This window comes from Equus quagga, chromosome 2, assembly GCF_021613505.1.
Source record: "Equus quagga isolate Etosha38 chromosome 2, UCLA_HA_Equagga_1.0, whole genome shotgun sequence".
NCBI lineage: Eukaryota > Metazoa > Chordata > Mammalia > Perissodactyla > Equidae > Equus > Equus quagga.
The window spans coordinates 164,235,893-164,263,638 of NC_060268.1; the positions used below are offsets into that span (position 1 = coordinate 164,235,893).

The 27,746-nt window shown below is 49.1% G+C and overlaps 1 protein-coding gene across 1 annotated transcript; it reads left to right on the top strand.

Annotated features, from left to right (window-relative positions):
- Window positions 1–14,168: 14,168 nt before the first annotated feature.
- Window positions 14,169–27,075, top strand: DUSP5 (dual specificity phosphatase 5). The gene is made up of 4 exons (XM_046654600.1): window positions 14,169–14,729; window positions 19,520–19,668; window positions 22,549–22,768; window positions 25,520–27,075. The coding sequence occupies exons 1-4, from the start codon at window positions 14,351–14,353 to the stop codon at window positions 25,924–25,926; spliced, it is 1,155 nt and encodes a 384-aa protein (XP_046510556.1). The 5' UTR covers window positions 14,169–14,350; the 3' UTR covers window positions 25,927–27,075.
- The last annotated feature ends 671 nt before the right edge of the window (window positions 27,076–27,746 follow it).

Here is a 27,746-nt window from a genome sequence, read left to right on the forward strand (position 1 = left end):
GGGGGGGGGAGTTGGGAAAATAAAGCAGAAAAAAAAAAAGATTGGCAACAGTTGTTAGCTCAGGTGCCAATCTTTAAAAAAGAAAAAAAGAAAATTCTGTCTGAGGAATACAAGCAGTCTAAAATCCAACTTTTGCCCCAAGTAGTTTGCAATCTAGCTGTGGAGACAAGCAACGGAAGCACCCAGCAGAGTATCAGGAGGGATGCGGTGCAGGGAGCCTGCTTAAGAGCGTTTGGGGGTCAGGCAAGCCTAGGTCCGCATCTCGCTCCTGCCACTGCTGTGCCTCAGTCTCCTTATGAGAATGTTACCTCCTTCACCAGGTTGTTGTGAGTCTTAAAGGAAGATAATAAATGTGAAGTGCTCAGCACGGAGCCCTGCCCTCAGTCAGTGCTCAGTAAACAATAGCCATCACTTACAATAAGGAGATGGGACCCTGGGTGGGACTCTCAGTGTTTTTGAGATTTCAGAGGTCAGAGGGGAGGTCACTGTGGCCAAGAGATGAATGTCTGGGTCACAGACAATCTGCTGGCCTATGTATCTCCAGGTGGGGTCCCCGACAGACCACCCCAAGAGACTGTGAGGCAAAGGGTCTGTGGCAGGGGGCTTGCCCGGTGGCACAGCAGTTAAGTTTGCACGTTCAGCTTCAGCGGCCCAGGATTCACCGGTTCAGATCCCGGGTGCAGACATGGCACCACTTGGCAAGCCATGCTGTGGTAGGCATCCCACATATAAACTAGAGGAAGATGGGCACAGATGTTTGCTCAGGGTCAGTCTTCCTCAGTAAAAAAGAGGAGGATTGGCAGCAGATGTTAGCTCAGGGCTAATCTTCCTCAAAAAGAAATACAAAAAAAAAGGTCTGTGGCAGGATCCGGAAATCTGCAATTTAACGAGTCCCCCCAGTGACGTTTAGGCCACTCAAGCTGGGAACCATTGCCTCCAGAGTGGCCATACTTAGCAGGCCAGACTCCCCTGGTTTTTGCCTTTCAAAGCAGCATTTAGAAGCCTTTCTCTTGGAGGTACACGGAGGCCTTAACCCTGCCATCCGTTCCCTGCTTTTCAACGTGCGCTCAGAGAAACACCTGGTTTGCAGATCCCTGGGGGCTGTGTAAAATGCAGGTCTGGGACCCAAAGAGACCTTCTGAATAAGGATCTCCAAGGATGTGGTCCAGAAATCTACAGAGAGTTGAGTTCCTGAGAACACTGACTCACTCTGCCCTCTGCTTGGGGTGCCTGTCCTCCATAATTCCACCTCCTGAGCTCCTTTGTCTTCCAAGGCCTAAACACCATCTCTCCTATCCCACTCAGTCCCAAGGCTGAGCCGGGTCCTCTTGCCCAGTGCCTCCCCACCCCCGACCCGTAACTGCACGTGTCTGACCATATTGTGGGGTCTATGGGTGTGTCATCTCCTCCTGGTCCAAGCCCCCTCCCTCACACACGTGTGTTCATTTATCTCTTGAATCTCAGCTTCCAGCAAGTGGTGCACACTCAGCAGGTACTGCGTGAATGTTCCAGGTATAAATTTGGGGGTTAATCCTTCTCCCCTCCCCCATCCCTCATGACATTAAAAATTGCCAGAAGGCAAGGTTTACATCCCAACACCAGCCCTGCACTACAACTAGCCTTCAGTAAGTACTCAGTGAAATGAAAGGCTGACTTCATTTCATTGTTGAAATCAGGACTTCCGTGGTTCCTAGTAACTGAGGCAGGCTGGACTATTCGCACATAATCACGATTAATAACTCCTAACAAAGCAGGGTTTTTACTTGCTGGTGGAGTCCTACTTAATGACTGGAAATTTCCTGTCTTCCGCTTTCCAGCCCCTGAGGTGTGGCCACCTGGAGAAAGCCCAAGGGAGCCCGCGCCTGGAACCAAGATCAAGGATCACCAGCTACACAGTGTCACTATGTTTAAGCCTCCAACCAATGGCTTCCCATCTGGCCGAGGGTAAAATCCTTACACGCCTCTAAGACGCTTGGGCTCTCCCTCCCAACCCCCATCCTCCATCCCTCCAATTCTTGTTTTTTCTCTGACATCATCTCCTGCACCTCTTCCTATGTCCAGACAAGGGTTTCTCAGCCTTGGCACTATTGACATTTGGGGCCAGAAAATTCTTTAAGAGCAGGGGGAGGCTGTCCTGTGCATCGTAGGATGTTGAACAGCATCCCCAGCCTCGACCCACCTGACACTAGTAGCATCCTCTCCCCAGTGGTGACAACAAAAAATGTCTCCAGACACTGCCAGATGTCTCTTGTGAGGAGGGGGCAAAATCCCCCAACCCCTACCCTGTTGAGAACCACTATCTAGACCACTCCATTCCAGCCCCACTGCCCTCCTTGCTGTTCTTGCTCGCACCTCAAGGTCTTTGACTTTCTCTTCCCTCTGCCTGGATAGCTGCTGGCTCTCTCTTGCACTTCCAGGTCTTTACTCAAACGCTATCTGCTCATCGAGACCCTCCCTATTTAAAATTGCAACCCATCCCAATAATCCCTAAAACCCTTCCTTGCTTAATTTTTCTCGATAGCATTTATCACTATCCCACATACCACAAGTCTTACTCATTTTGTTTAGTGTCTAGCTACCTCCAGTGGAATGTAAGCTCTCTGATTATGAGATTTTGTTTGTTTATCTGATGTTTTGCTTTGGCTTTCTCTGTGCACTGCTGCATCCTTGGGCTTACAATTGTGACTGTCACACAACAAGCAATCAATAAATATTCACTGAATGAGTGAATGAATTGGACAGCTCTAATTCCTTCCTGCCCCGGAAAGCTCTTGAGTCAGGAGACAGGCCAAACCTGTGTCACTTCTCCAGCTCTCTGGCCACCCAATCCATGGGGGCAGTGTTGAGGGTGGGGGTAGACTCTATGCTGGGCCTCTAAACATTTGACCACCTCCCTCACCAGTGTTTCCTTTAATTACTCCTCTTGTGAGAATTAAGAACATCCTATGGGGGGTGGGGCTTTCAGAGCGGGCGAATGAACAAGCAGTCCTTCCCTTTCCTTTCTTTCCCCTCCCACATTTCTTTTTATGGCTGTAGGTATGGCAGGAATGCGTGTGCAGCCTCAGGATACCCCTGTCCTTGGGTGGGGAGCCCATGTTTACATATATATACATATATACAAAGAAATATTTACATATATATATATAGTGTTTTTAGTTATACAAGTAATAGTAACAGCTGACCTTTTCTGTGTGCTTACTGAATGCCGGCATTGTGCTAAGCATATGCATCTCCTTGTTTAACCCTCTAAACAACCCGGTAAGGTCGGTTTTGTTATTATTGTCATCCCACTTCTACAGATAAGCTGCAAGAGCCTCAGTGTCTGCTCCAGAGCCACATAACCGAGTTTGAAGCCAAGCAAGATGGTCTGACTCCAACATCCCCCTCATTCCTAACCCCTACAATAACAGCCTCTCTCAAAAGATGTGTTCTTTAGCAGAAAGTCAAACAATAAAGAAAGTAAACAGGGAGAGCCCATCACACGCCCCCAAAGGAGCTGCTGTTAGCTGGTAACACTTTCTTACTAGTAGAATTTTTTATACCAGCAGAATGTATGTAAGTATATAAAAAGGGCTATATAACACACACCCATCTAGTTAAGTGGGATTTTTCTTTTCTACAATGGTAGTGCCAGACTTATTGTTCCACTTAGTTTTTTCACTCTCTAATAATAAATTTTGGGCCAGACCTTTAAACTTCACTAAGTTGATGCCTTTCCTCTTATAAGTTTTAGGTTGATGTTCTGGCTGCTAAGGCTAAGGATGAAGTGATATGATGAAGACAAAACTAAGGACGAAGCGAGATGGGGTATATAATGCGCTGGCCAGCCAGCAGCTTGACACGTTTAGACTCTTACAAGCTCAGGAGCTGCCTGTAGAGGGGTGTTTGTTGCTCTTATTTAGCATAGGTGGCTTCAGGCGCCACCCCCTTCGCTGAGAAATTAATAGGCTTCCTGCCTGGATCAGACATTCTCAAAGACAAGCTCCCCTGGGGTCAGCCCCAGGTAACCTCTTGGAGCTTGGGCTAAAGGGAGTCGAGGGGCTTCCATTTTTAGGATCCTTAAGGATTAGACCCATGACATCAACTCAGCTTCCAGGTATAGCTACTATTCTAGGTGCCAAACTCATGGCAGTAGTTCATTTAATCTACAGAAACCTATCAGGTCGTTTTCGCTGCCCCCATCTTAGAGATGGGAAACTGAGGCTCAGAGATGTTAATAACTCACCCAGGATTGTAGCGCTAGTAAGAGGCAGCGCTGTGCCTTCTCACTAGGGCCTCACAGAATCACAACAGAAGGCTGGAGCTGTTTGAAATCTAACTCCAGCCCCTTATTTTACATAAATGAAGCACACAGCCCAAGACCCTAACAAACTTAGTTTCAGGCCACACAGCAGGTGGAAGGAATTGGCTGAGTTTCCAGTTTTTCAAACTACATTTGCTATAAAAGGCCTCCAGGGAAGTTGGTGGAACTGAATGAAGTGGAGTCAGTTCTGCATCCTGGTGGCCCAGAGGCACTGGAATCACTGACTTCCTGGTGAGGATTTGCCCACAGCTAAACAGAATTAAGCTGCATGTCACACGGATCAAGGGCTGGGGACCCTAATCCATAACTTCCCCCAAAGAGAAAAACCTACACCTGCTGAAGAGGGTGAGTTGATGGAGCTGCCCAGAAGGGGTGTGTGCGGTGTGGGGGGTATTATTACCGGAAACACCAGAGAAACTGACCCTTCCAACTGACCTACTCACTCCCTCCCGCCAGTCCTTTTTACCAACAAGGACCATCCTTGAATCCAGGCCCCTAATTAAATCCCTTCAGCCCCGATCTGCCAAACCACATGTATAGCCGCCTAGAAGTACTTTTTTTTCCAGTTCACTCTTTTTTGTTAAAACAAACAAAACCCTCTGCCCAAAGGGGTGTAGGCAAGGATATTCTTCAATTGGAGACCCGGGTAAATAAATTATGCCAAATTCACACCACGGAATTGTCTGAGGCCCCCCAAAAGAATAAGGGGCATCCAGGACACGATACCATAAGTAAGCCTGGTAAATGGAGAAAAACAATTTGCAGAAGGATAAGCAGAATAAATAATTGAAAAGTAGGAAAGGAGACAAAGAGTATCACAACCTCATAAGGAAAAATTTGGAAAATACAGAAAAGTAGGGGGGATCACCCCTCCCCCACCTCCCACCCTGAAAAAGAACCATTGTTAATATTTGATATATTTCTCTCCGGTCTCCTTGCTAGATGTGGTCGTGTTATAGAAGGTGGTGGTCAGAACACACTGAAGTGTGACCAGGGCTCGGATCCCAGCTCTGCCACCCTCTACCTGGGGGAGCCTCAGTCTCCAGATCTGTTCCGTGGAGATAATTCCACCCTCGGGGTGGTTGTATTGTTCCATGAGGCCAAAGATGAACAGCACCAACTGCCTAGGAAGTAGCACTCAATAAATGCAGCTATTGTTATTATTTGTAACCTGCCATTTCCCTTAACATTTTAACATAATTGATTTTGAATGTTATGCAGTCTTTGAAAACATCACATTTAATGGCTGCTGGATATACCAATTTCTTCACCATTCTCTTATGAGAAATGTTTTGGCTGCTTCCATTTTTACCTTCTTATAAATAGCTCTGTGAGGAACACTGTTGTGAGCATAGCTTTACCTCCCCCGGATTTTGGAGATTTTCCTTAAAATCATTTCCCAAAAGTGGAATTACTAGGTTAAAGGGTAATAAACATTTTTAGACTTCATATACATAATTCCTGATTGCACAAAGCAGGTGTTATTTCCAGATTTAACCGCCCCCCATCTTATGGTTCCCAGAACCTCCCTGCCCCACCCCCACCCCCAGCATATCTTCTCCTCCCTGGAGACCCACACCTGGCTCTTCCTCCAGTCCTCTCTGTGCTGCCTCCTATCCCATCTCCTTTAGCCTCACAGCCTTTCTCCCCTCTGCCTGTGTAAATCCTCCCTGGTTTTCAATTCTTACACATTTTCCCAGCCCACCGTGACTGAGTGGGCCCTTGGCCATCCCCTCTTCCTCTGATCTCACCCAGCCCCTTGAACCTATGACCAAACCCAGATTGACTTGTTGATCTTCTTTCCCTTTCACGATTTCAGATTCAGGTCCATAACAACCAGACAGTAAGTCCTTGAGGTCAAGAATGAAGTCTTGGGCTTCTCTTCCTTCCCCACTCAGCCCAGGGCTGAGCAGTATGGTGCTAGGACCAGAGTCCCCCTTTCATGTATTCATTGGGCAAAATGTCATACTAGGGTCAGCTGTGGGCCAGGCTGGGGACTCTGACTGGCTCCTTGGTCAGGGGGAGAGAGGGAAAAGTAAATAATCAAGTGTAACCATGAAGGACAGAGGCTTTGATGTAAGTTCATAACAGAAGAGAGAGAGGGAGAGGTCAGCTCAGCCTCGTGGGCTTTGCTCAGTAGGTGACACTTGCTGAATGTCTGGCTGCGTGACCCTGAACAAGTCATTTAACCTCTCTGAACCTGGGTGCCCCCATCTGTACTAGGCTCTCTTCAGTAGGATATAATGAGGCTAAACAAGATATTTAGGTGAACTTGCCAAGCCAGAAGCATGCAGCAGTTGCTCAATAAATGTTTGCTTATGGTGAGGGCTCAGCACAGATTTATGGATTAATAAATTGTCTGGGGCTGCACCGGCAGGATGTTGACAGCTGTAGGGCTCGTGCGTCTCAGTAGGCTTGTTTTTCTTGCTTGGGGAATAGGTTGCTAGATGCCCATTTCTTCCATCAAGGGGCAAGTTTCTTGCAGGGTTTAGCTGCCTGGGTCTTGAGTCTAGAGTCTGGAGGGACATGCGTGAGGGTTGCCATCTGTTAGGTGTGATATATGCTTACAAGAAGTTTACTCGTGAATCATCTTTGCCTCCAGTGTGGTGAAGCAATGGGATGGAATGTCGAAAATGCCTCCTTTTACATCCTTTTTCTGGGCAGGCTGCAAACTCGCTCCCATTTAAGCTGCAAATCATCCTGCCCTAACAGGGAGAACTTCACACGAGGCCCCGAGGAACGAGGCTTCCGGGGGTGATGTCACCCAGGGTTCGAGGAACTTCAAGGGCACCAGGCTGGGCTCTTATTCATCCTCCCCGCCGTCAAGGGGGGCTCAGAACAGGCCCATCCCTGCAACAGATGCAGCTCAAGGTTACGGCCAAGGTCAGACCTATTAGGTGTCTTTTGGTGGTGTGGGTGGAACAGGGATTACTGGCCTCAAGTTTAGATTTAATGCTGAGAGAATCCTTAGATATCATCTAATTCAATTCTCCTCCCCTTTTGTGGAGGGGGAAACTGAGGCTCAGAAAAGTCAAGAGATTTGTTCAAACTCACACAGCTATGGCATGAGTTATAAAGCTAGGACTTGAACCTGGGTCTCCTGACTCCTGGTACATTGCTCTTTCCAAACCCCACAGGTGCGATAGTCTCATCATCCTCTGCTCTATCTGGGGTTACATCTCAACCCACCCCTACCCCCAGTCTACACCAGTCACTATAACACTGACAATAGAGCTACTGTCTATTGGATAAGTTACTGAAGTAAGCACCAGGCTAAATGTGCAGGATGTACTGTCTAACTTAAGTCTTTCAACACCTCTAAGAGTTAAGTACTATAATTCCTTGCTACTCCAAGTGTGGTCTGTGGCCCAGCAGCATCAGGATCACCTGCAAGCTGGTTGGAAATGCAGAATCTCAGGCCCCAGAATGAGAATTTGCATTTCAACAGGCTCCTGTGATTTTATGCACAATCAAGTTTGGGAAGTGCTGCCATAAGTAATCCCACTTTGGAGACAGGAAATTGATGCATAGAGAGGGGAAGTGACTCCCAGAGTGACCCACAGCAGGTCAGATGCAGAGTTCTGGTGGAAACTTGGGGAAAGCCCTTGCTCTGAACTTGAGGTTTAGGAATGTTTTCCACTAGTCGTAGGCCAGGGGTGAAAGGATTCTAGCCCACCCCCACCCTCCCAGGAGCAAGGAAGTTACTGATGAAAAAGAATATCCCAAGTGCTTTACAAGGTACTTTCATGTCTACTATTTGGTTTCTACTTTACAAATTATTAATTATCCCAACCTTACTCAAGAAGAAACTATAGCTTGGAGGAGTTTAAGCCATTTGTAGAAGGCTACATTGCTGGCCATTTGCAGAGCCCGGGCCCAACACTGGTCTGCTTTACTCCAGAACCCAAAGACTGTTTCCCTAAGCACGGGATGGCATCCTAGTGGCAGGAGAGGCTGTATACTGTAGGCCGTACACAGACAAAAGTCTCCCATTTGAATTGTGATGTATTTAAATTTCTACTACAAAAAAATAGAATTAGATTATCAAACCCCAGATACTATTGCTTAAGACAGAATAAGAGTTTGGGTTTTTTTTTTCTTTTAATGCATCTCTGTAAAGTCAATTTCAGGGATGATAGAGGAGGTGGTACTCAGATGTTGCAAAATCCATGAGGGTGGTAAGAGAAAGAATGGAGTCTGAGAAACATCTACAGATACCAAACTACAGAGGGAGGGAGAGAGAGGGAGGGAGAGAGAGAGAGTGAGAGCTCTACCCAGAAGTTGTTGACATTTCATGTATGGGTGGTTTTTGTCCCATGGCGCCCCCATCTTCCTTGCTTCCAAGGTCTTAGTTGGAGTAAACACAATGCTCGCTCAAGGGCACACACATCTCATTAAAAAGAAAAGACCAAGTTGCACTAGTCATTTATCCTTCTGGCCTGAATCTCTAGGGCTGAAGCTGGAGAGATGACAAACTTGCTCCTTTTAACCTCCTCCCACCCCCAGCCCACTTCCTTTCAAGGATGCCCCCGCACCTTCTAGACCAGACTTGACGTGCTGCATGGGGGAGGCAGGAACTGGGGATAAAATCCCCCTCCCATTCTTCAGGAATAGACTGTGGCCCCTCAATGGAAGGGAAAAACTGCATCTCTTTGCTTTCAAGTGTTTGCCTTCTTCCCTCTCTTCCTTTCTCTAACCACTCCTAGGGCCCTTAATAGTCATTCTTTTTTTGTAGGACCTTTGAACTTTGAGTAAATGGGTATTCTTTGCTGCATCCTGGTTTCATTCAGGAATAATAAGTAAAGAATTCTGGCAAATAAATAAAATGTCTTCTAGGAGTCTGGAAAACTGTTATGATAAGGAACAAGGACTGTTATCTTAGAAAAGAGAGGTTGGGAAGGGTCAAGATGGCCATCTTCAAATATTTCAAAACAGCTCTAGATTTATACTGTATTTCTCCAGACCTGGAAGCAAAGGGTAGAAGATACAGGGAAGTTGGCTTCAGCTATGTGACCTTGGTCAACTGTAAAATGGAGGCAACAGTTTTTACATCACAGGGTGGTTGTAAGGATTAAGTGAAGTGCTCAGAACATACCTGGCATCTCATAAAAATCCCAGGATACGCTTGTTTCCTTTTTTGGCCTCATTCAAAAATGTCTCATGAGGCACTAAGCTCCCTCTCTGGAAAATTTCAAGATAGAATTATAATTCCTTACTGCCAAGATTCTGGGCTTCGGTGCTGCCATGACTTTTCATAAAGAAAAACACTGGCTTACATAGAGCCCTCGCCACGCTCCAGGCATGCAGAGAAAGGCTTTTCGTAGGTACTTCGTTTAATCTTCTCATCAGCCCTACAAGGTAGGTACTATTATTATCTCCATTTTTTTCTTCAAATGAGAGGACTTTGGCTTATAGAGGTGAAGTAACTTGCCCAAGGTCACAGAATCAGTAAGTGGCAGATCAGGGGCTTAAACCTCAGGGTGTCACACTTGAAAGTCCTTGCTCTTAGAATTGGAGGGGTTATTTAGCAAATCAAAACTCCTTTCCTAGGCTCGCCTGCTCTTATACTCCAGCCTTTATTGATCTCTCTTCGTCCGCTCTCAATATCAAAACATCCAATTTAGCACTTATTATTGTGTGAACAGCTTCTTGTCTCTCCTACCTTACTGTAAGTGGGTCTGGGGATTTTGCTCTTTACATATCCCCCTCTACTCAGTGAGCCTTCAGAAGACAGCAAGTAACTCCCTCTTTCCTGCCATGGCTACCCCCATCTTCTTTTCCTGTGACATTAGAAAACAGTCTTTTCTTGGCTAGAACAAATACTACAGTCTGTTCAACTAGCTAACATTTATTGAGTTCTTAACATGCGCCAGGCATTGTTCTCAGTACTTCACATGTATTAACTCACTGAATCCTGATAGGCACTTCTAAGCTAAGTCCTATTTTCACTCCCATTTTACAGAAGAGGAAGCTGAATGTACCAGCATCAGGACCGAGTAAATGAGTGAATGCTTTGCTGATGGATAATATTATTTGCAACAACAACCATAAAAATACCTTATGCTTGCATCATGCAATACAGCTTTAGGTACATTATGTCACTGTCACTCATCATTAGCAGGTAGGCACTAATGTCCCCATTTTATAGCAGAGGAAACCACGGCTCTAAGAGGGTGAGTGATTCTCAGGAGTCACACAGCAAGTGCTGTCTGTACCCCTGACGGAACATTGTATTTCCTCCATTCTAAGATCCTGGGGGCGAGAGAGATGGGAGGGCCATGGGGAGGAAAACGCCTAGACACACAAAAGGCACTCTATTAATATTAGGTAAGCGAATAAAAGCTGGTCACAGCAGAGACTGAATGGGAGAGAATGACGAATAGAACAAGGTCCTGCCTCATCCACTCACATGTTAATTTAAATTCTGCTTTTTTTCCTGAACTCACCCTCACCCCTATTCCAAACCAGTAGGGTACACAGGCATGGTTATTTACCCAAATCCGGTCTCAGACACTCTCCTCTTCCTCCTAGGCCTGTGGCCGATGAACTCTAGTTCCTGATCCTAGAGACTGTGCATCCACAGTCTCTTATGTTGCCTCCTTACCCAGGGTCTAAGGCCCTCATTTATGCTCTGGCCAACTCTCTTCCCAAGTGCCTCCTAAAAAGCCAGCTGCTGTCAAGTCTCAGCAAGCACTGAATTCCATTCCACCAAGACTGATTGAGCTCTTACCAAGTGCTAAGTGTTATGCCGGGAGTCACAGATGGTGGGATAAGTCCTGAGTGTGGCCCTGGAGCCTGCAGGATGATAGGAGGATAGATAGCACTCCTGTGTCAGGTTGGGGGAGTGGGAAACCGCACAAGTGTGAGGACCCCTAGGAGGGCGACTGATTAACAGGCTGGGGGGCTTTGGGGCAGCTTCTTGGAGGTGCAACAGTAGCTCTGGAGTTGGCGTGTAAAGGTGAAGAAGGATTCCTATAGGAAGGAATGGCGGAGGCCGTCAAGGCCTGAAGAAAGGGTGGAGGCAGCAACATGCTGGGCAAGTTGAGGAAACAGGCAGTTTGTTGTGACTGGAGCCTGGGAATGGGGAAGGTGGGTAGGGAGAAAAACAAGGATAGAGGTGGGTTATGGCCAATTGGTTGGAACAAGGACCTTGGTGTTCCACTAAGGAATCTGGATTTTATCAGACCGTGCGTAGGTGTCACTGAGGGTTTTTGAGCAAAGCAGATGGGCTCTGTGCTCAGATCTATGCTTAAAAAGATCACAATGCAGAGGACAAGAGAGCAAAGAGAGGGCTTAGAGCTTGGGAAACAGGATGCTACTGTAGGGCCCGGTGGCTGGATAATGGGGCCCTTTAACTACAGCCACGGGCAGGACAGGCTACATAATTTGTGGCGTCCAATCCAAAAGGAAAAAGCAGACTCCTTTGTCCAAAAATTAAGAATTTCAAGAGAGTGACAGCAGAGCATTAAACCAAGCATGAGGTCCTTCTAAGTATGGGGCCCTGTGCAGCTGCACAGGTCACACACCCATGATGCTGGCCCCGGCCATGGGACTGGAAAGGGTAGGTCAGAAGAGAGATCTGGAAGGCAGGATTCTGGGACTTGGTGATCTGTTGGACATGGGAAGGAAGGGAGCAATCTGATTGACGGATGACCATCCTACACTGGTTGCCGGACCACCCCACTGCTTACTGGGCACCCCCCTGGGGGGCCCAAGATCAACTCTAACTTATTAATACATCTAAAGTTCACCCCTTCCTCCTCCTGCTACCCACCCAGACCTGTTCCTGTACAGTCCCTATCTAAAGATGTCACCATTCACCCAGTCACCCCAGTTTAAAACCCTGGCATCACCCTCTACTCTTCTCTCCCCATCCCAACACTTCTGGCAATTTACTTCCTAAATGTTTCTCCCATCTGTGTGGCCTCTTCAATTGCTGCTATCACTGCCAAGTCCCACAGGCCCTTATCAGCTCAGGCCTGGATTACCCACAAAAGCCTCCTGTCTCCATGACTCAGGTCTGGACTAACCCACCCCTGCTCTCAAATAAAACATCCATCCTCCACAGTATTGCCACAGTGAGGCCCCCAAATGCTCCCCAACCAGGTCACTGAGTAAGACCCCTCATTGGGGGCTGCTCCAGCCAAAGGATAAGATCCAAATGCTTTAAATGGCACACAAGTCCCTCCGTCATCTGTCTGCTTAATTTTCTGATAAACGCCAGAAGTGCCTTAGTCTCCCACACAATTCCAGCACATACCATGCTGGGTTTGCTTTTTTCTTCTTTACCTCAAGCAGTTTCCTCTGCCTGGAATGCTCCCCTCCCCCTCCACGGCCTGGCTAACCTCGATTCATTCTTCGAAATTCACCTCAGCTCTCCTCACCCTGGATGCTCTTCCATACTGACTACAGGACCTTAAAGAGGCCATGGCTGCTCCATACATGTGTGGTTTTGGGGAAATGTCTGGGTGTGGATGGCACCAGTGACACTGGGGAGGACCAGGTGCAGGGATGGCTGGCATGGATAACATCAAAAATAAAGAAAACCCCCACATTACGTTGTCGTTAAGACTCCACTGCAGGACGAGGACAGAGCCTCTGACTCAATGCAGCTGTGACCAGAGGCAATGTCAGCTATCTGGTGTCCAGTTTGATTGCATTTGATTTCAGAATTTGATCTCTGCTTCCTTCTAAAAGCCTCATTCCCCCATGTCGGTAGTAAACAAACCCCTCTCTAGTGGAGGCAGGCTCCAGCCAACAATAATATGGTTCCTAGTGAGCTTGAGGGTAGAGACATGTTTCCCTCACACGTGTGCCCACAGCTAGAAGAGCCTGGGCACAAAACCAACCCTCAATAAATACTTGCTGAATGGGTGAATCGTGCCCCAGTTTCCCAAGGCAGCGGATGGGAAGCTGAAGCTGCTGGGGACTGGTGGGGGCAGACAGCCTGGGATTATAGTTGATCCACAGATAATCCCCCAAATCCAGAAGCCACCTGGACAGTCGGCTGGTCTGAGCTCCGTCAATGGAAGCATGTTGATGCTGCAGCTGATTTCACAACAGATTTTCCAGGGGCCAGAAAACGGCTCCACAAAAAACAGTTATTCTACTTATCATTGGAAGGTGACAGAGAAAAGTACTGTCAATCCTTGGAGGGCAGAATCCATTTGGGGAGATTAACTTGCTGGCTCTTCTCTCTCCATTTTTACTTTTGGGTACTTTTATTATGGAAAATCGCAAACATACAAAAAGTGGAGAAAACAGTATAATGAACCCCCAAGTACCCATCACTCAGCTTCAACGATTACCAACACAAGCCCAAACTCGAGTCATCCATAACTCATCTCTTGAAGCAAATCCCAGCTATCATCTCATTTCACGCGTAAAGACTTTGGTAAGCATCGGAATCCATTTCTGACTCATCTGAGGGCACTAGCCAAGGGCTCCCCTTGCTCTGCCTTACACGGTGCCGGCCCCCAGCAGGTTCTGAACCTACGTCTATGAAACTCAAAGCCCGATTGTGCGGCGCCGGCCCTGCCTCCCCCGCTTCCTCTTCTTCCCGCACAGCGTGGGTCACCTCGGCCCCATGGCGTTCCTGACACCCCACCGGCAGTCCCCGGTGATGCGCGAGTGAGTCTCTCCGAGCGATGCCACAGAGAGCACACGGAGGCGCCTTCCACTTCCTCCTTCTCTGGCTGACTAACGCCGTCCGCCCGGCCCGCGCCTCCCGCTCCCCGGGGGCGTGGCCACAGCCCGAAGGGGCGGGGAAAGCCCATACTCGGCCTTATATGGGCAGCCACGTCACCGGCCGCACGCTCATTCACATAAAACGCTGCGCTGCTGGCGGAATCCCCGGCTTCTGGGGCGGCGAGTGGCAGGGCTCGGCGCCCAGCGTGCTGGGCGGGAAGGAAGAGTTGAGCTGCCGCTCCGGCGCACGGCTCGGTCGGCGGGCCGCAACCCCGCGGGTCGCTCGCTTGTGCCTCGCCAGCGGGCACCCTGGCCGTGGGCACTTGCGGGGCGCGCGGCGCGGAGCCGCTGGGCGGCGGCATGAAGGTCACGTCGCTCGACGGGCGCCAGCTGCGCAAGATGCTCCGCAAGGAGGCGGCGGCGCGCTGCGTGGTGCTCGACTGCCGGCCCTACCTGGCCTTCGCCGCCTCGAGCGTGCGCGGCTCGCTCAACGTCAACCTCAACTCGGTGGTGCTGCGGCGGGCCCGCGGCGGCGCGGTGTCGGCGCGCTACGTGCTGCCCGACGAGGCGGCGCGCGCGCGGCTGCTGCAGGAGGGCGGCGGCGGCGTGGCGGCCGTGGTCGTGCTTGACCAGGGCAGCCGCCACTGGCAGAAGCTGCGCGAAGAGAGCGCCGCTCGCGTCGTGCTCACCTCGCTGCTCGCCTGCCTGCCCGCCGGCCCGCGGGTCTACTTCCTCAAAGGTGAGCGCGTCGGGGCCGCCGATCCCCTGTCACCCTCCCCGCCTCCGCGCCAGGACGGCCCCGGGCTCTGGGTCCCCTCCTTGCGCGGGGCGCCCTCCTCGACCCTGGAACCCGGGAAGTCTCCGCTTGCCGGAGTCTGCACTCTGGGGCCTGACGTGCGCTAGGGCGGGCACTGCCAGTGTCAGCGCTCAGAGCTTCCCCCTCCCCACCCGCGTTCCTCGAAAGCGCCTGACGGCCTCTGCGCCTGCCCGGGTGGGTTGGTTACGCAGCGGTTGCTTAGCAGTTTGGGGGCCGTCGGCTCGTGCTGGGCGCGGGCCCCGTTTCCTGGCGCGGGCTTCGCCGCTCTCCCGGGGGCCCGGGCTCTGGGTCTTCCTGATATATCGATCTGGCGGATCAGCAGGTCGCGACCTCCCCCCGGGAGAGTGGCGCCATGGTGTCCCCTTTCCTGCCGCCTGGACAATTAACGTACGTTAGGCTGTGTTCACCGACCCCACTTGCCTTTTTGACCCTGGCGAACCCCTCCCCTTCCTTTCCATTTCGTTTTATTGCTTTTTATTGTTTTCCTGCGGCCTCCCCTTCTCCTCTCAGGCGTTTCTCTAGCTCAGTTTGGAGCTAACAGCCTTCCCACCCTTTCCACCCCTTCCCTCCCCGCCCGGGGATCATCCCCGGTTGAGTCCTGAGCCAAATCAGGGCCAATCTCCCGCTATCAGCCCGGGATGGGAGGCGGGCCGCCTAGCGAGCCAGGACCTAAGAGAGGTGCCGCAGGGTGGCGGAGGAGGGGATTCCGTGGCCTTTGGTTTGTGAGACCCCCAGAAACTGTGCCACCAGTCTGTCCATTACACCTGCTAGGGAGATGATTTTGACTTCCGGTGGTGAGTGAGTGACTGACTCTCAAGCTTAAGACCTTGATTTCTGGGTCACTTCCCATGACCGCTCCCGCCTCGTATTTGAGTCTGTTGTACCCGCACATGTGTGGGAGACCTAGCCCGCAGTGCACAGATGAGGGCTCAGCCAAGGCTGCGCCTGGAGACCCCTCCAACTCTGGTCCAGCTCCCTTGAGATGTACAGTGTAGGGCCCTGTTTTAAAATCCTGCAATTTGGGGAATTTCACACAGTCGGGCCAGGAGATTCCAGAGGCGCTTGGGCAGCTCCTACCTCTATTAGCACCTCTTGCAGACTGTCCCCTGTTGTTCCTGTTAGGGAGATAACAGAGGCAGAAGAAGATAATCTTCCTCTTCCAGCCAGGCTCAGCCCCCAGGGGACGGAGGGATGCCCTCCAGGCTCTGTAGAGGTTTCTCACGTGGCCCCTGATTTCTTTCTCTTCATGATGTGGTTTTTGTCTCCTGCTCTTAGCGCTGAGTACAGGAAAAGCTTCCCCCTCCCCAGTAGCATGAAAGATTTGTTCCAGGAAACCCCTCCTGGTCCTGCCCCTGCTCCCCACCCCTCCCAAACTGCCATGCTGACAGTTTAGAAATTACTTCACCGCAAGTAGGCAACTCTGTAGACTCACATCTCAGGAAAATAAATGTTTAAAAATTTTAATGAAAGTAACATACACAGGTAAAAATTTGAACAGCACAAAGGCTGTACAATAAAAATTGGGTCTTCCGCACACTCTAGAACCCAGTTCCACTCCCCAGAGACAACCATGAACCGTTTCTTGTTGATCTTTAAATAAGTTAATTTTCCATGAGTATCTTTAAAAAATAGAATGATTTTGTGTATTTCCTCTTCCTGACTCTTTTACCCAGCTAGATCTTGGGAGATTCGTCCATATCAGAGCGTATGTGTCTGGTTCAGTTTTTTTTTTTTTTTTAAAGATTTTTTATTTTTTTCCTTTTTCTCCCCAAAGCCCCCCAGTACATAGTTGTATATTCTTCGTTGTGGGTCCTTCTAGTTGTGGCATGTGGGACGCTGCCCCGGCGTGGTTTGATGAGCAGTGCCATGTCCGCACCCAGGATTCGAACCAACAAAACACTGGGCCGCCTGCAGCGGAGCGTGTGAACTTAACCACTCGGCCACGGGGCCAGCCCCTCTGGTTCACTTTTTAAACCAGTCCCCTGCTGATACCCACTAGGTTGCCTCCAGCCTCACTGTTTGAAGCAGTGTGATCCAGTATATCTTTGTCCAAATGTGTTTTAAGATTTTATTTTACCTTTTTCTCCCAAAGCCCCCGGTACATAGTTGTGTATTTTTAGTTGTGGAGCCTTCTAGTTGTGGCATGTGGGATGCCACCTCAGCATGGCTTGATGAGTGGCGCCATGTCCGCGCCCAGCATTCGAACTGGCGAAACCCTGGGCCACTGAAGCAGAGACTGTGAACTTAACCTCTCCGCCACAGGGCCGGCCCCGTGTCCAAATGCTTTTGCATGTGCACTGTCTTTCAGTAAAGTTATAGAATTGCCAGGTTGAAAGTTGTGTGCATTTTAAATTTCAGTAGAAATTGCTTGATACTTACCCTTATGACACTACTAAATGTTAAGTTGTTGCCAAAGAATTTTTATTTCTTTACCCAACTCATGTCCAGATATGAGTTGAGGTTTTAATCTAGTGGCATCTGGGATCTTGGAGACAATGCCTTTTTACACTTCCCTTTAAGCGCTCCCCCCCCGCCCCAAAACTCTGTTGAGATGATAACCGAATGGTGGTGTCAGTGCCAATTTATACATCCATGCACTTTCTCTGCTCTCCTCCCCTGGTGATGCGGTGGTGATGGAAAGCAGAATCCCTCTGAAGAGGGTTGAAGCAGCCAAAAGTATTGCCAGGGCTCTTGCGACCCAAGTGAGGCACCAGAGAGGAATGTTCTGTCTCTCCATGCCTCTGATGGAAGTGGGTGGAAGACAGAGACCATCTAATCTGGAGGACTCCTCCTGACCCCAACTTGAAGAGGCAGGGCCTGTTTATCTGTCCCTCAACTACACTGAGACTCTTTGTCTGCCTGCCTTATTTTGTCAACAGGCAGGCAGGACCCAGCCCACACACGCACCTCCTGTCTGTCTTCCTAACAGCCATCTCTTAAGTGCTCTATTTAAAGCCAAGAGCTGGGGCAGTCTGAAGGCTTCTCTTTCCCAAGCCTCATTCTGAGGTTTAGGAGGGCCTGGGCCACTCTTACTCCAGATTCCCATCCTGTATCGCTCACTTTGTCTCTTGGAAACCAAAATGTTGAGGCCCAGGCACAGGAAGTGATTTACTAACTAGGGACACCTCTTCCGAGGAAGCTGTGGATCAGTGTAAGTCTGGCATTCTCTCTGCCTCCTGGAAGAGGAGGAGGCCAGGGGCTACGGTGGAGGGGAGGGGGAAGCTAAGCCACAAACACCTCTACCACCTTCCGCCTCCAGCCTGGCCTCCTGTCGTGACCGGGAACATGGTCGTTGGAGAGGACCAGAAGCTCGTCCACATAGGCCCAGTGGGCTATTTGTTGAAGTGACCACAGGGGAGATTTGGGTGTACTGAATGGGGGCGGGGGCAGTTCCAGCAAGCTGAGAGGAAGCTGTAATGGCAAGATGACTCATTCTAGGAATTGGCCGCAGCTTCTGGGAGGGAGCTGGAGACTGTCATGTAATCCATTAACCGTTTGTCTGCTGCAGGGGTTTACAAAAATCACCATGTGCTCCACATGGGGCTGTCACCACACCAAAAGACAGAAGGAAAAACGGGCTTTTAGGAAAATAACACGGTCCCAGAATGCATATTTCATTGATGACTTGACCCCAAGTGGATTCTCTGGGCCAGAAAAAGGCAGAAGCAGCTTTTCTGGAGGCTCTAGAAAGTGACTTAGGTTTCTTTGGATTGGAAACCAGGGTTTCCCCAGATGAAGCTGGCCAGTTCACCCCTCAGTGCTTGGCATTCTGAAGCTTCCAAGGCCACTTTTTCATGTGGTTCTTCCCCACTGAGTGTACTGGGCCTGAGAAGTCTTATTTATATGCTCAAGTCCCTGTGAGTTGGTCAGAGTTTTTACCTTAAGTGATCCATTTGGAGAAGTTTAAATGTGATATTAAGGATTTTTACAGAATCGTACCTGCCAGTAGTTGACTTACATTTTGAGGGCTCCTGGAGGGGAGAGTAATAAGGAGGTAGAAAGGGAGGGTACGTGGTCATCAAAAGGAGAGACGGTTTTTACTTCTGGGGACTGAGAATTAAGTTCAGAATCCTCATTCCTCCAGTTTGGTTTGCAAGGTAATTAACTAGATTGATTACTCTTAATAGGACCTATAGAGAGGATTGTCGGCTCTGTTCTCAGCGCCCTGGGAGTGAGAAAGGGCAGGGCTGTTTTACTGCCTTGAGTGTAAACCTCAGGTCAGCCCCTAGTCCCTTATGAATAGGGGGAGTTCCAGCTAGAATCCAGTTTAGAGCTGATGGGCTAGGGACAAAACAGACCAGTTTAGGAGTATCTATCTTTCGAATGAATGAAATTCTGGATAATCACATCTGCATTTTAGATAAACAAGAGAAAAGTTTTTTTGTTTTTTGGAGGGATTTGGTTAATATTTGCTGGATGTCAGATACATTTCCTTTCACAGTTTAAGCCGCTTCTGATAGACACAAAAGGTTAATCATTGCCTCCCTGAACTAGAGCTTTTTAGAAGTATGTGTGTCATGTGTGTGTGGGTGTAAAGCCCATTTCTATTCTGAAACTATTAGTTGGTTTGACTCAATTTTTTTATATGACCAGAATCTATATTAGCCAATATTTTTGACTGTTCCACACTCAGGGTATTGATTAATTCTGGGCAGGTTCTGACAGCCTGAGAAATCAATGCTTACATCTGTCTTACTTTTCTTTTCTTGAAGGGGGATATGAGACTTTCTACTCAGAATATCCTGAGTGCTGCGTGGACGTAAAACCCATTTCCCAAGAAAAGATTGAAACTGAGAGAGCCCTCATCAGCCAGTGTGGGAAACCAGTGCTCAACATCAGCTACAGACCGGTTTATGACCAGGTACATGGCTGTGGAAGTGCTCTCCCATCTCCTGGCTCCATTCCTTCTTCAGCACCCTGACTGCCAACCCCCGCCCCCCCACCCCTCAGTAACCACTCAGCAACCAAGGTGGTTGGTTCTCTTGTGGCTCACGGTGTTGGCAGAGCCCTCTAGCTTTAGAGAGCCTCTGTTGCTTGCCAGCTTGAGTTTCCATCCAAGAATAAATGGGCTTCCTTCCAGCAAACAAGCTGACAAGAGCAAACGAGCCACAGGATGCTTGACAGCTTCTGGAGAAAAGGGGAAGTGAAAGATACATTATTATTAGCTGGCCTGGGAGATGCAGAGAAGCTTTGAAATATCGGTTTAGGTTCTCTGAAGATGTTTCAGAGCTGACTTTCAGGCTTCCGGTGTTGATCTTCTTTGTAATTGTTCCTGTTCCAGTTTCTACATACCAACCCAGTACTGTCAAGGCCTGTCTTGTTGGTATTTTTAACTGAAATGGGGCAGGGGGAGAAGTTGAGAGGGTTGTAGAGAAACTATTATTTGGATGGTAAGCAGGCTTCTCTAAGGGTTTCTAATTTCATAAATTCTGAAACCAGAGGAGACCAAGAGACACTAGAGGATTTCATGTTTCTACAAACGTGTGGGTTTTTTTCCTTCCAAGAACTGTACTTTCTGACAACTCATTAAAGGAAGAAAAAGTGGAAGGCTCAGTCAGGGGGTTACCTATGATGCAGGAAGATGACAAAAAGGGGAGCGATGACCCAAATCTATAGCAGAAACCAGAGGTTAAAACCCACCTTCCCAATTTACAGAGGGAAAAACTGTCTCACGGCCACTGAGATGATTGATTTGCAAAGCATCCTGCTGCTCGGTTCGTGGCAGCACTAGGCCCAGAACCCCCTTCTCTTAACTCCCTGTTCTGGTTCTTTTCAGGACCTTGTTCTGTTTTCCACGTGCCTTCTTTCACAAAAGGGTCATTCTAGGCACCCGACTTGGTGGGCGGAGCTTTTCAAGTTTTTCCCACAAAATAAGACCATATCCAAATCATAAGAAGGAAAACATCCAGATGCTGCCTAAAATGCCAGCTGCCTGCCATGAGCAGAGCTCTGCCCCTGGGGATGAACTTCTGAGTAAAGCCAGGTGACCTTTCCTTGAATGGGATCCTTGGTCAGGAAGCCTGTTAGCTTGGCGTGGTGCCAGGGTTGTTATTTTGTTTGTTTTCCTTTATTAAAAATACTCACGTGTTTGATGAACCCTTGGCTTGCAAGCTGTGGGCATCCGGCCTAGCTGGATTTCTATTTTTGTTTGTTTGGGTGGCGTTTTCCCCTGGTTTCTCAGAAAGTGAAAGAGAAACAAGAATTGGCAGGATGTTGTGAGAGCACACAGACCTTTGGCCAAGTGAGGACTGGGGAGGCCCTGATGTGTCTCCAGGGTTCATCTGGGGAACCCCCTCTTGCTATTTCTTAGAAGCTTTTCTGCATTGAGAGAAGCCAGGCGAGATGGTGTTAACCTTTGGTTTCTTCCTCTTGAGTCTAAACAGAAGATTCAGAAAAGGAAAGATACATGGTTTCAGGGGTGTGTTGGGCTGAGCGTCAGAAGTTGAATGAGATCCCAGGCCTGGTAGGCCAGCGCTTACCAGGTTCTAAAGAGAGAGAGATCTATGTAGGTACATCTAAAGTGTTAAACCCAGGGGCCAGCCATTGTAGGTGCTAATGAAAATACTGGTTGTTACTATTATTACCTTTTGTAAAGTTCTCTATAACTTTCTTCCAAGCGGCCAAACTGACCTTTGCTGTAATATTTGACTTCTCAGGAAAGAAAAAGCAAACACCACAGCCTGGGTAATTTGAGAATTGCCTACTGCTGCTGGCCCTGGTCCCATGCCCCTTTCCCTAGTATGGGTCTGGCAGAGAGTTTCCATTCTGCTCTTATTCTGGGACAGGAAATGGAAACACAGGAAGCGGATGGATGATATGGGAAAGGTTCCCAAAGACACAGCCCCTGTGCCTCCAGCTCAATGTTTCCCTCTAAATCTCCAGGGGCTCCCATTGTTCCAACATCACTGGCTTCTCTTGCCACCCTGGAAATGCTGAGCTGCCAGAGTTTGACTAGCTAGCAGGTTTTTTTAGCTTTGCCTCAGGGTCGATGGTCTCCTGGTTCTCATCGAGATCCTCCTTAACTAGAAACCTGGTGTGTGGGGGGCCTCCCAAAAGGATGAGGATGTAAGCATCTCTCACCAAACCCTTGAGCCCACACAAAGAAGATCAGGGGTGGGGGAAGCCCCTCCGCTCATGACCTAACAGCTTTTCTTAATCTGAGAATTCCGGGGTAGATAGTAGTTCTTTTCACTTCTTAAGAAGCATACTTTTTTGTGGGAGAGGGGACCCATTTTAACATCTCTGAAATCTGGGTGCATCTGAGGATCAACAGTGTCCTAGGTTTGGTGACATACAGTATATAAAAACTCGGGACTGTAGAGAGGGCAGCTCACCTTGTTGAACCCTTCCCCATTTTATCTAGAAAGAAACCGAGGTTGCCCCAAGGTTAAAGGGCCTCTTGGTTCTTCCCATGATGCCACACTGCTTCTCATCCTTGGCAGCATAGGAAGGCTGCTGGCATTTCCTACCTCCTTGATATGTGCAAGAAAATGAAAATCTATGCTGTGTGGGCTTTGCTGTCACTGAGTCATGAGGCTGCAATGTAGGGTAGAGAGTTTGCCAGGATGGAGGCTCCACCTACACTCTGGGCTGAACTGCCCTGGCTCTGAACTCTCTCTACCTGGAAACCAGAGAGGGAACCTCCCACCTTAAAACAAACAGGTCAGGGTTGTTTGGTTTCTTCTCCCAAATGAGCAAGCTCATCCAGTATTTCCTGGTCGTCTTTTGCCCCTGCTTCCAGGGCGGCCCCGTTGAAATCCTTCCGTTCCTCTACCTTGGAAGTGCCTACCATGCATCCGAGTGCGAGTTCCTTGCCAACCTGCACATCACGGCCCTGCTCAATGTGTCCCGGCGGACCTCCGAGGCCTGCACGACCCGCCTACACTACAAATGGATCCCTGTGGAGGACAGTCACACGGCCGACATCAGCTCCCACTTTCAAGAAGCAATAGACTTCATTGGTAGGTTCAGCCATTCGCCCTCAGTTGTTTTGGGAGCCCCCTAGGGACACGTGACCTCGGATTTTGACGTACTGATGGGGGCTACCTTCACCAAGAAGAAAAGTATCTTGTGTATGCAACCACCAACAGTTGGAGCCAAGAAGGGACGCAGTCACCGAAAAGGCACGGGAAGATTTGAGTTGCTACTAATAGGAGCTTTAATTAGCAAGATAAATGAATTAATTCAATTTTATGGCTGTGCTCACTGCTGCTCTTGTTTTTGTTTGTAGCTGGGCGGGAAGCAGAGGGCCTCTGTGCGTAATGCTCCACGCCAGGGAAGCAGGGGAGGGAAAGAAGCACCCTAACCGTGCTTCTACGTAGGTTGGGATATTTTTAAAAGCAAACAGAAGGATGGAGAGCACACTACTTACGCACTGAGCCCCGAGGGCCCTGGCAGCTTTCCATAGTTTTTGGCAAACTGCTTTGAGGGCAGTTTGTTTTGCATTTTCAGCTAGTTTTGGATTAAAGATAGCACTTGACTCAAGCTCCATGCTTTATGTGCGGGAAAGTTGGCATCTTTTGCTTCCTTTGTACATTCTGTGAGGCAGTTTTCATTTATTCCATTGTGTAGACCTGGAAACCTCTGGTCCCTTTGCCTGGAAAAGGCTTTGAGCTTTGGGTTTCCAGCTCCTCACTGTAGCCTGGGTCGTTCCTCTGTTTGACATCTTCTTTTTCCCCCATCCCTCTCCCTGGGGGACCAGGCAGACCGTTTTCTGTCTCAAATTTGCAAGCACCAGACTTTGTGGTCTCGCCTCCCTTTCCAGAGTGCTTCCTTCCCTTTAATGCGCATAGTTGGAGCTGAGATGTATCCTGTTCTGAAGGATGTTGGAGGGGAAAAGGCAGATGCTGGGCACAGCAGTAATGACTTAGTGCAGGTAGCAATTAAAGGCCCCCCATCAGCCGCTTGGTGGGCCCTCTGCTTGTCACACACGATTTCTGCTCTACAGGAAACCCAAAATGAGAAACTCGCCAGAGGCAAAAGGCTGAGCCTGTCCTCCTTGTCCTCTGAGCCTCTGGGTTGAGATGATTCCCTCAGAGTCTCTGAGAGGCAGCCGAAATGATGGGTTCAGGGTGGGAAGCCCTTGACTTGTTCTCCCTGTCCCTGGGAATGCCTTGCCCTTCTCAACCTGTTATTTAATTACCTAGATAGCTACTCAGTGAGGTCATGAAACCCGCCCCTAACCATGTCTCAGAAGCTTCCCTCCCCATCCTGTGTGTGTATTGTCTCTGTGTACACAACCACACAAACAGTGTTTTGAAAGCACAGGATGCTTCTCCCCAGACTCCTTGCCTTGCTGATAGAAGGAGGGACTGAGGCCGAATCGCACTCACCTCTTCCGAGGGCCATGTGGAAGGCAAGCCCTGCAGGGGAGAGTGGGGTCCAGAAGCCGTGCACTCTAGGCCTTGGGTGTGGTAGTGGGCCAGTTAGAAGCTAGACTACAAAGGAAGCCAGTAGAAGCAAAGGAAAGTCTGAGCCACGACCCTGTAATCCTAGGGATTTGTGGTCTCTCCTTTGAGCTAGTTTACAGGGATGGTTTTTTTCTTTTGAGTCAGAGACTGAATTGGGGGCACCTCTAATGAGCTAACCTGGGGTGTCCTTTGGGATTTTTGTTCTGATGAGGAAACTCCAGGGTTCCTCCCTCAGTCCTGAGAAACTTGAGCTTTTAGATCTTGCAGATTCATTGGCAAACTCCTTGAACTTGAAAAGGAAGGTGGATAAGGGGGCTGACTTTACTTGCCCTTCAGAATCTTGTGTTTTTGCATTCTGTGGCCTCACGTAGTGCCAGGTACATCTAACTTCCTGTGATGTAATTGTTTTCTCACTAACAAGACAGGGAATTGAAAGTCTGTTTTTTGTGGTTTTTGTTTGATGTGTAGATATGTTTAGCCTTTTACCCCTTCCCATTTTTAACAGTTGTTGCTCTTTTGGGGGGGATGAATAGAGCAGAAAAGGAAGCCGACCTCCTTGTTGTCATATTGAGCTAAAGAATGCTAACTGATGGTGGTAGCTTTATAGCAGTGACTCCCATTGTTGTGCAAGATGGAGTTTGTGAAAGCCATTTATATCCTCCATCTTGTAAGCGTCACTTAGCCAGGGCTATAATTAGTGGCTGTGCACTATTTATTGTGTTTGGTGATGGGAACCCTGGGGACCCAGCCAAGCATCCGCCCTGGCAGAGCCAGACAGGGTGCCCGGGAAGGCTGGCAGGCCTCCACCAGGATGGGGGCTAGGTCATCACCATTAGAATCAGACCCAGAGAGACAAGAATTGTTTCTCCAAGTCAGTCTTTGTGCCTGGGACCCTCAGAAAAATGTGCATACTCAATAAAAACTTGCATGCAATTTGAAGGATTTTCCAGTGTCCTCTTGAAACCCATCCATGGAACCCAAGTTAAGATGGCATCCCTGGGAAGCGATTACTCCTGGTCTAGCGCCTCTAATGGCAGAATCTGTGCAAGTATCCTGGAGAACTGGAAAGCTGCTCTAAGGACTATAAGGGTCCTACATGGGGGATAGACAGTGGTAGGACCCCAAAAGCTCTATCCTCACCAGTGGCAATTAAGGACGGGCAAAAGTCTCATGTGGGACCACAGCTGTTGAACTGGCATGACGGTTTGATAAGTAGGCCACTTTTGTGTTTAATTCTTATGTTTTGGCATTGCCTTTGGGTTCCAATCCTGGCTCATTCCTACTGTCTTTTCCTCCTTCCAGACTGTGTCAGGGAAAAGGGAGGCAAGGTCCTGGTCCACTGTGAGGCTGGGATCTCCCGTTCACCCACCATCTGCATGGCTTACCTCATGAAGACCAAGCAGTTCCGCCTGAAGGACGCCTTTGATTACATCAAGCAGAGGAGGAGTGTGATCTCACCCAACTTTGGCTTCATGGGCCAGCTCCTGCAGTATGAATCTGAGATCCTGCCTTCCACGCCCACCCCTCAGGCTCCCTCTTGCCAAGGGGAGGCAGCTGGCTCTTCATTCAAAGCTCATTTGCAGACACTGAGCCCTGACGTGCAGGGTTCCTACTGCACATTCCCTACCTCGGTGCTGGCGCCAGTGCCCACCCACTCGACAGTCTCAGAGCTCAGCAGGAGCCCCATGGCCACAGCCACATCCTGCTAAAACTGGGATGGGGGAACCAGCCCAGCCCCAGGAACAACTGTGATTTTGTTTTTTAAACTCGTGGACATTTCATACCTGTGCAATACTGAAGACCTCCCTGTCCCACTGCCCCAGTGGGATAGTAATGGTCACCGGGCTTGCAAACGAACTTCAGACTGACCTCGGGGATAGGTTCTCGGGACTGAAGGAAGGCCAAGCCATTAGGAGAGCACAGCGTGTGCTGACTACTGTACTTCCAGACCCTCTGCCCTCTCAGGACTGCCCAGTCCTTGCACCTCAAAGTTCGCCTTTTCATTTCAAGCGTAAGGCAATAAATACCTGCAGCAACGGGGGAGAAAGCATTTGCTAGACTGGGAGAAAAGGCAGTTAATGAAGCCAATTCATTTTGAAGGAAGCACAATTTCCACCTTTTTTAACTTTGGCAGACTCAGCATCTGTCTCTGTTGCTTCAGGACATAAGCCAACCACCATCTAGTCAGGGAAGTAACCCTGCAGGGTTTGTAGGGACATGACCTATGCTGATTGGAACCCTCAGATGTTTCTGAGACGCCGTCTTGGGGTCCAGTGGAGGCAGCTGGTTGAAGTAGCAAGACACAGACCCTTCTGGGTTTCCTTTCCCTGTGGGTTCTTCCCTGGCTGTGGACTTTGGCATGATTCTCATTCATACTTGAACCTTTCTCCTTGCACCTCTCCTCAAAGCAACTCTTGTGTCACTTGAAAAGAGTTCTTCAGACCCTAGACCAAAAATCACCCCTTTGAGGTGGTGGCAGTGGGTGCCAGGAGAAAAGGGGTACCTGCTGTTGGGGTCAGTGGCATTGAAACGGTCGTTTCCCCAGCTTGTTGTCCTTCTGTGTGCTTGTCTCGTCTCTTGTGACACTTGTTTTCTTCCCTGCCCCTGGGGGTTGTCTTCAAGCTGTTGACTTGTGGGATTTTGCAATGTGGTACTACTACTTTTTTGTCTGTAGGTTTTATTTCTCCAGGGGAAAAGGCAATAATTCCCTAAAATCCAAACAAATGTGAAGAAAAGCATTGTTGTTGTTGGTTGTTGTTGTTGTTTTTTATAGTGCAAAATAAAAATAGTTAAAAAAAAAAGGCACTTCTTCATGTTGCGGAGTTGGTAAGGTAGAATACCTTTAGCTGGGGCCCCAGCCTGCTTCACTGGGTTGTATTTCCAAATGAAGTCTAGGGTGGTGGTGGTGGACGTGCAGCTGTAGGCGTGAGGCTGTGTATCTGCTCACCAGCTGGCGATCTGAACAACTGCTTTCCTGCTGAAGGCTTCCCTAAGCTCCTGTGCAAGAGAAGTCCACACGGAGATGCAGGCGCATGGGGAGGTGGTCAGAGCACCCAGCCACTCTGGGCTCTTCACTCCCGTGAGCCCAGGCAGAGAGTTTGACTGGAGCTTAGATTCTTCATCTATGAAATGAGTGAACTGAGCTGCATGATCCCGAAAGTCCCTTAAAGCTCAAGGCCCGTGACTCTAGCAAGCCTAAGTGCCAAGCTTGTGGTCAGCGTCCCCCCTCCGGTGCCTGGCAGGCACATGGCAGACACTCAGAAAAGGTTGGGAAATGGCCAAGGGATGGAGAAGTGAACTGGAGGAAGATTCACCTTCAGTGCCTGCCCCCCTCTTTTTACCCTTGGAACTAATTCTTCAGATAATTCAGGAGTTCCAAGGTAAATCCCTCAATGATGGGTTTAAATCCACGGCTGAGTCAACTTGTCTTCTGAGTGATTCCCTTTGTGGTGGAAGGAAGGGGCCGTAATGACTTCTCCCCATGGCTGCCTATGCCTCCGCTCCAGCCTAGCTCTTGGGGCCTGTTTCC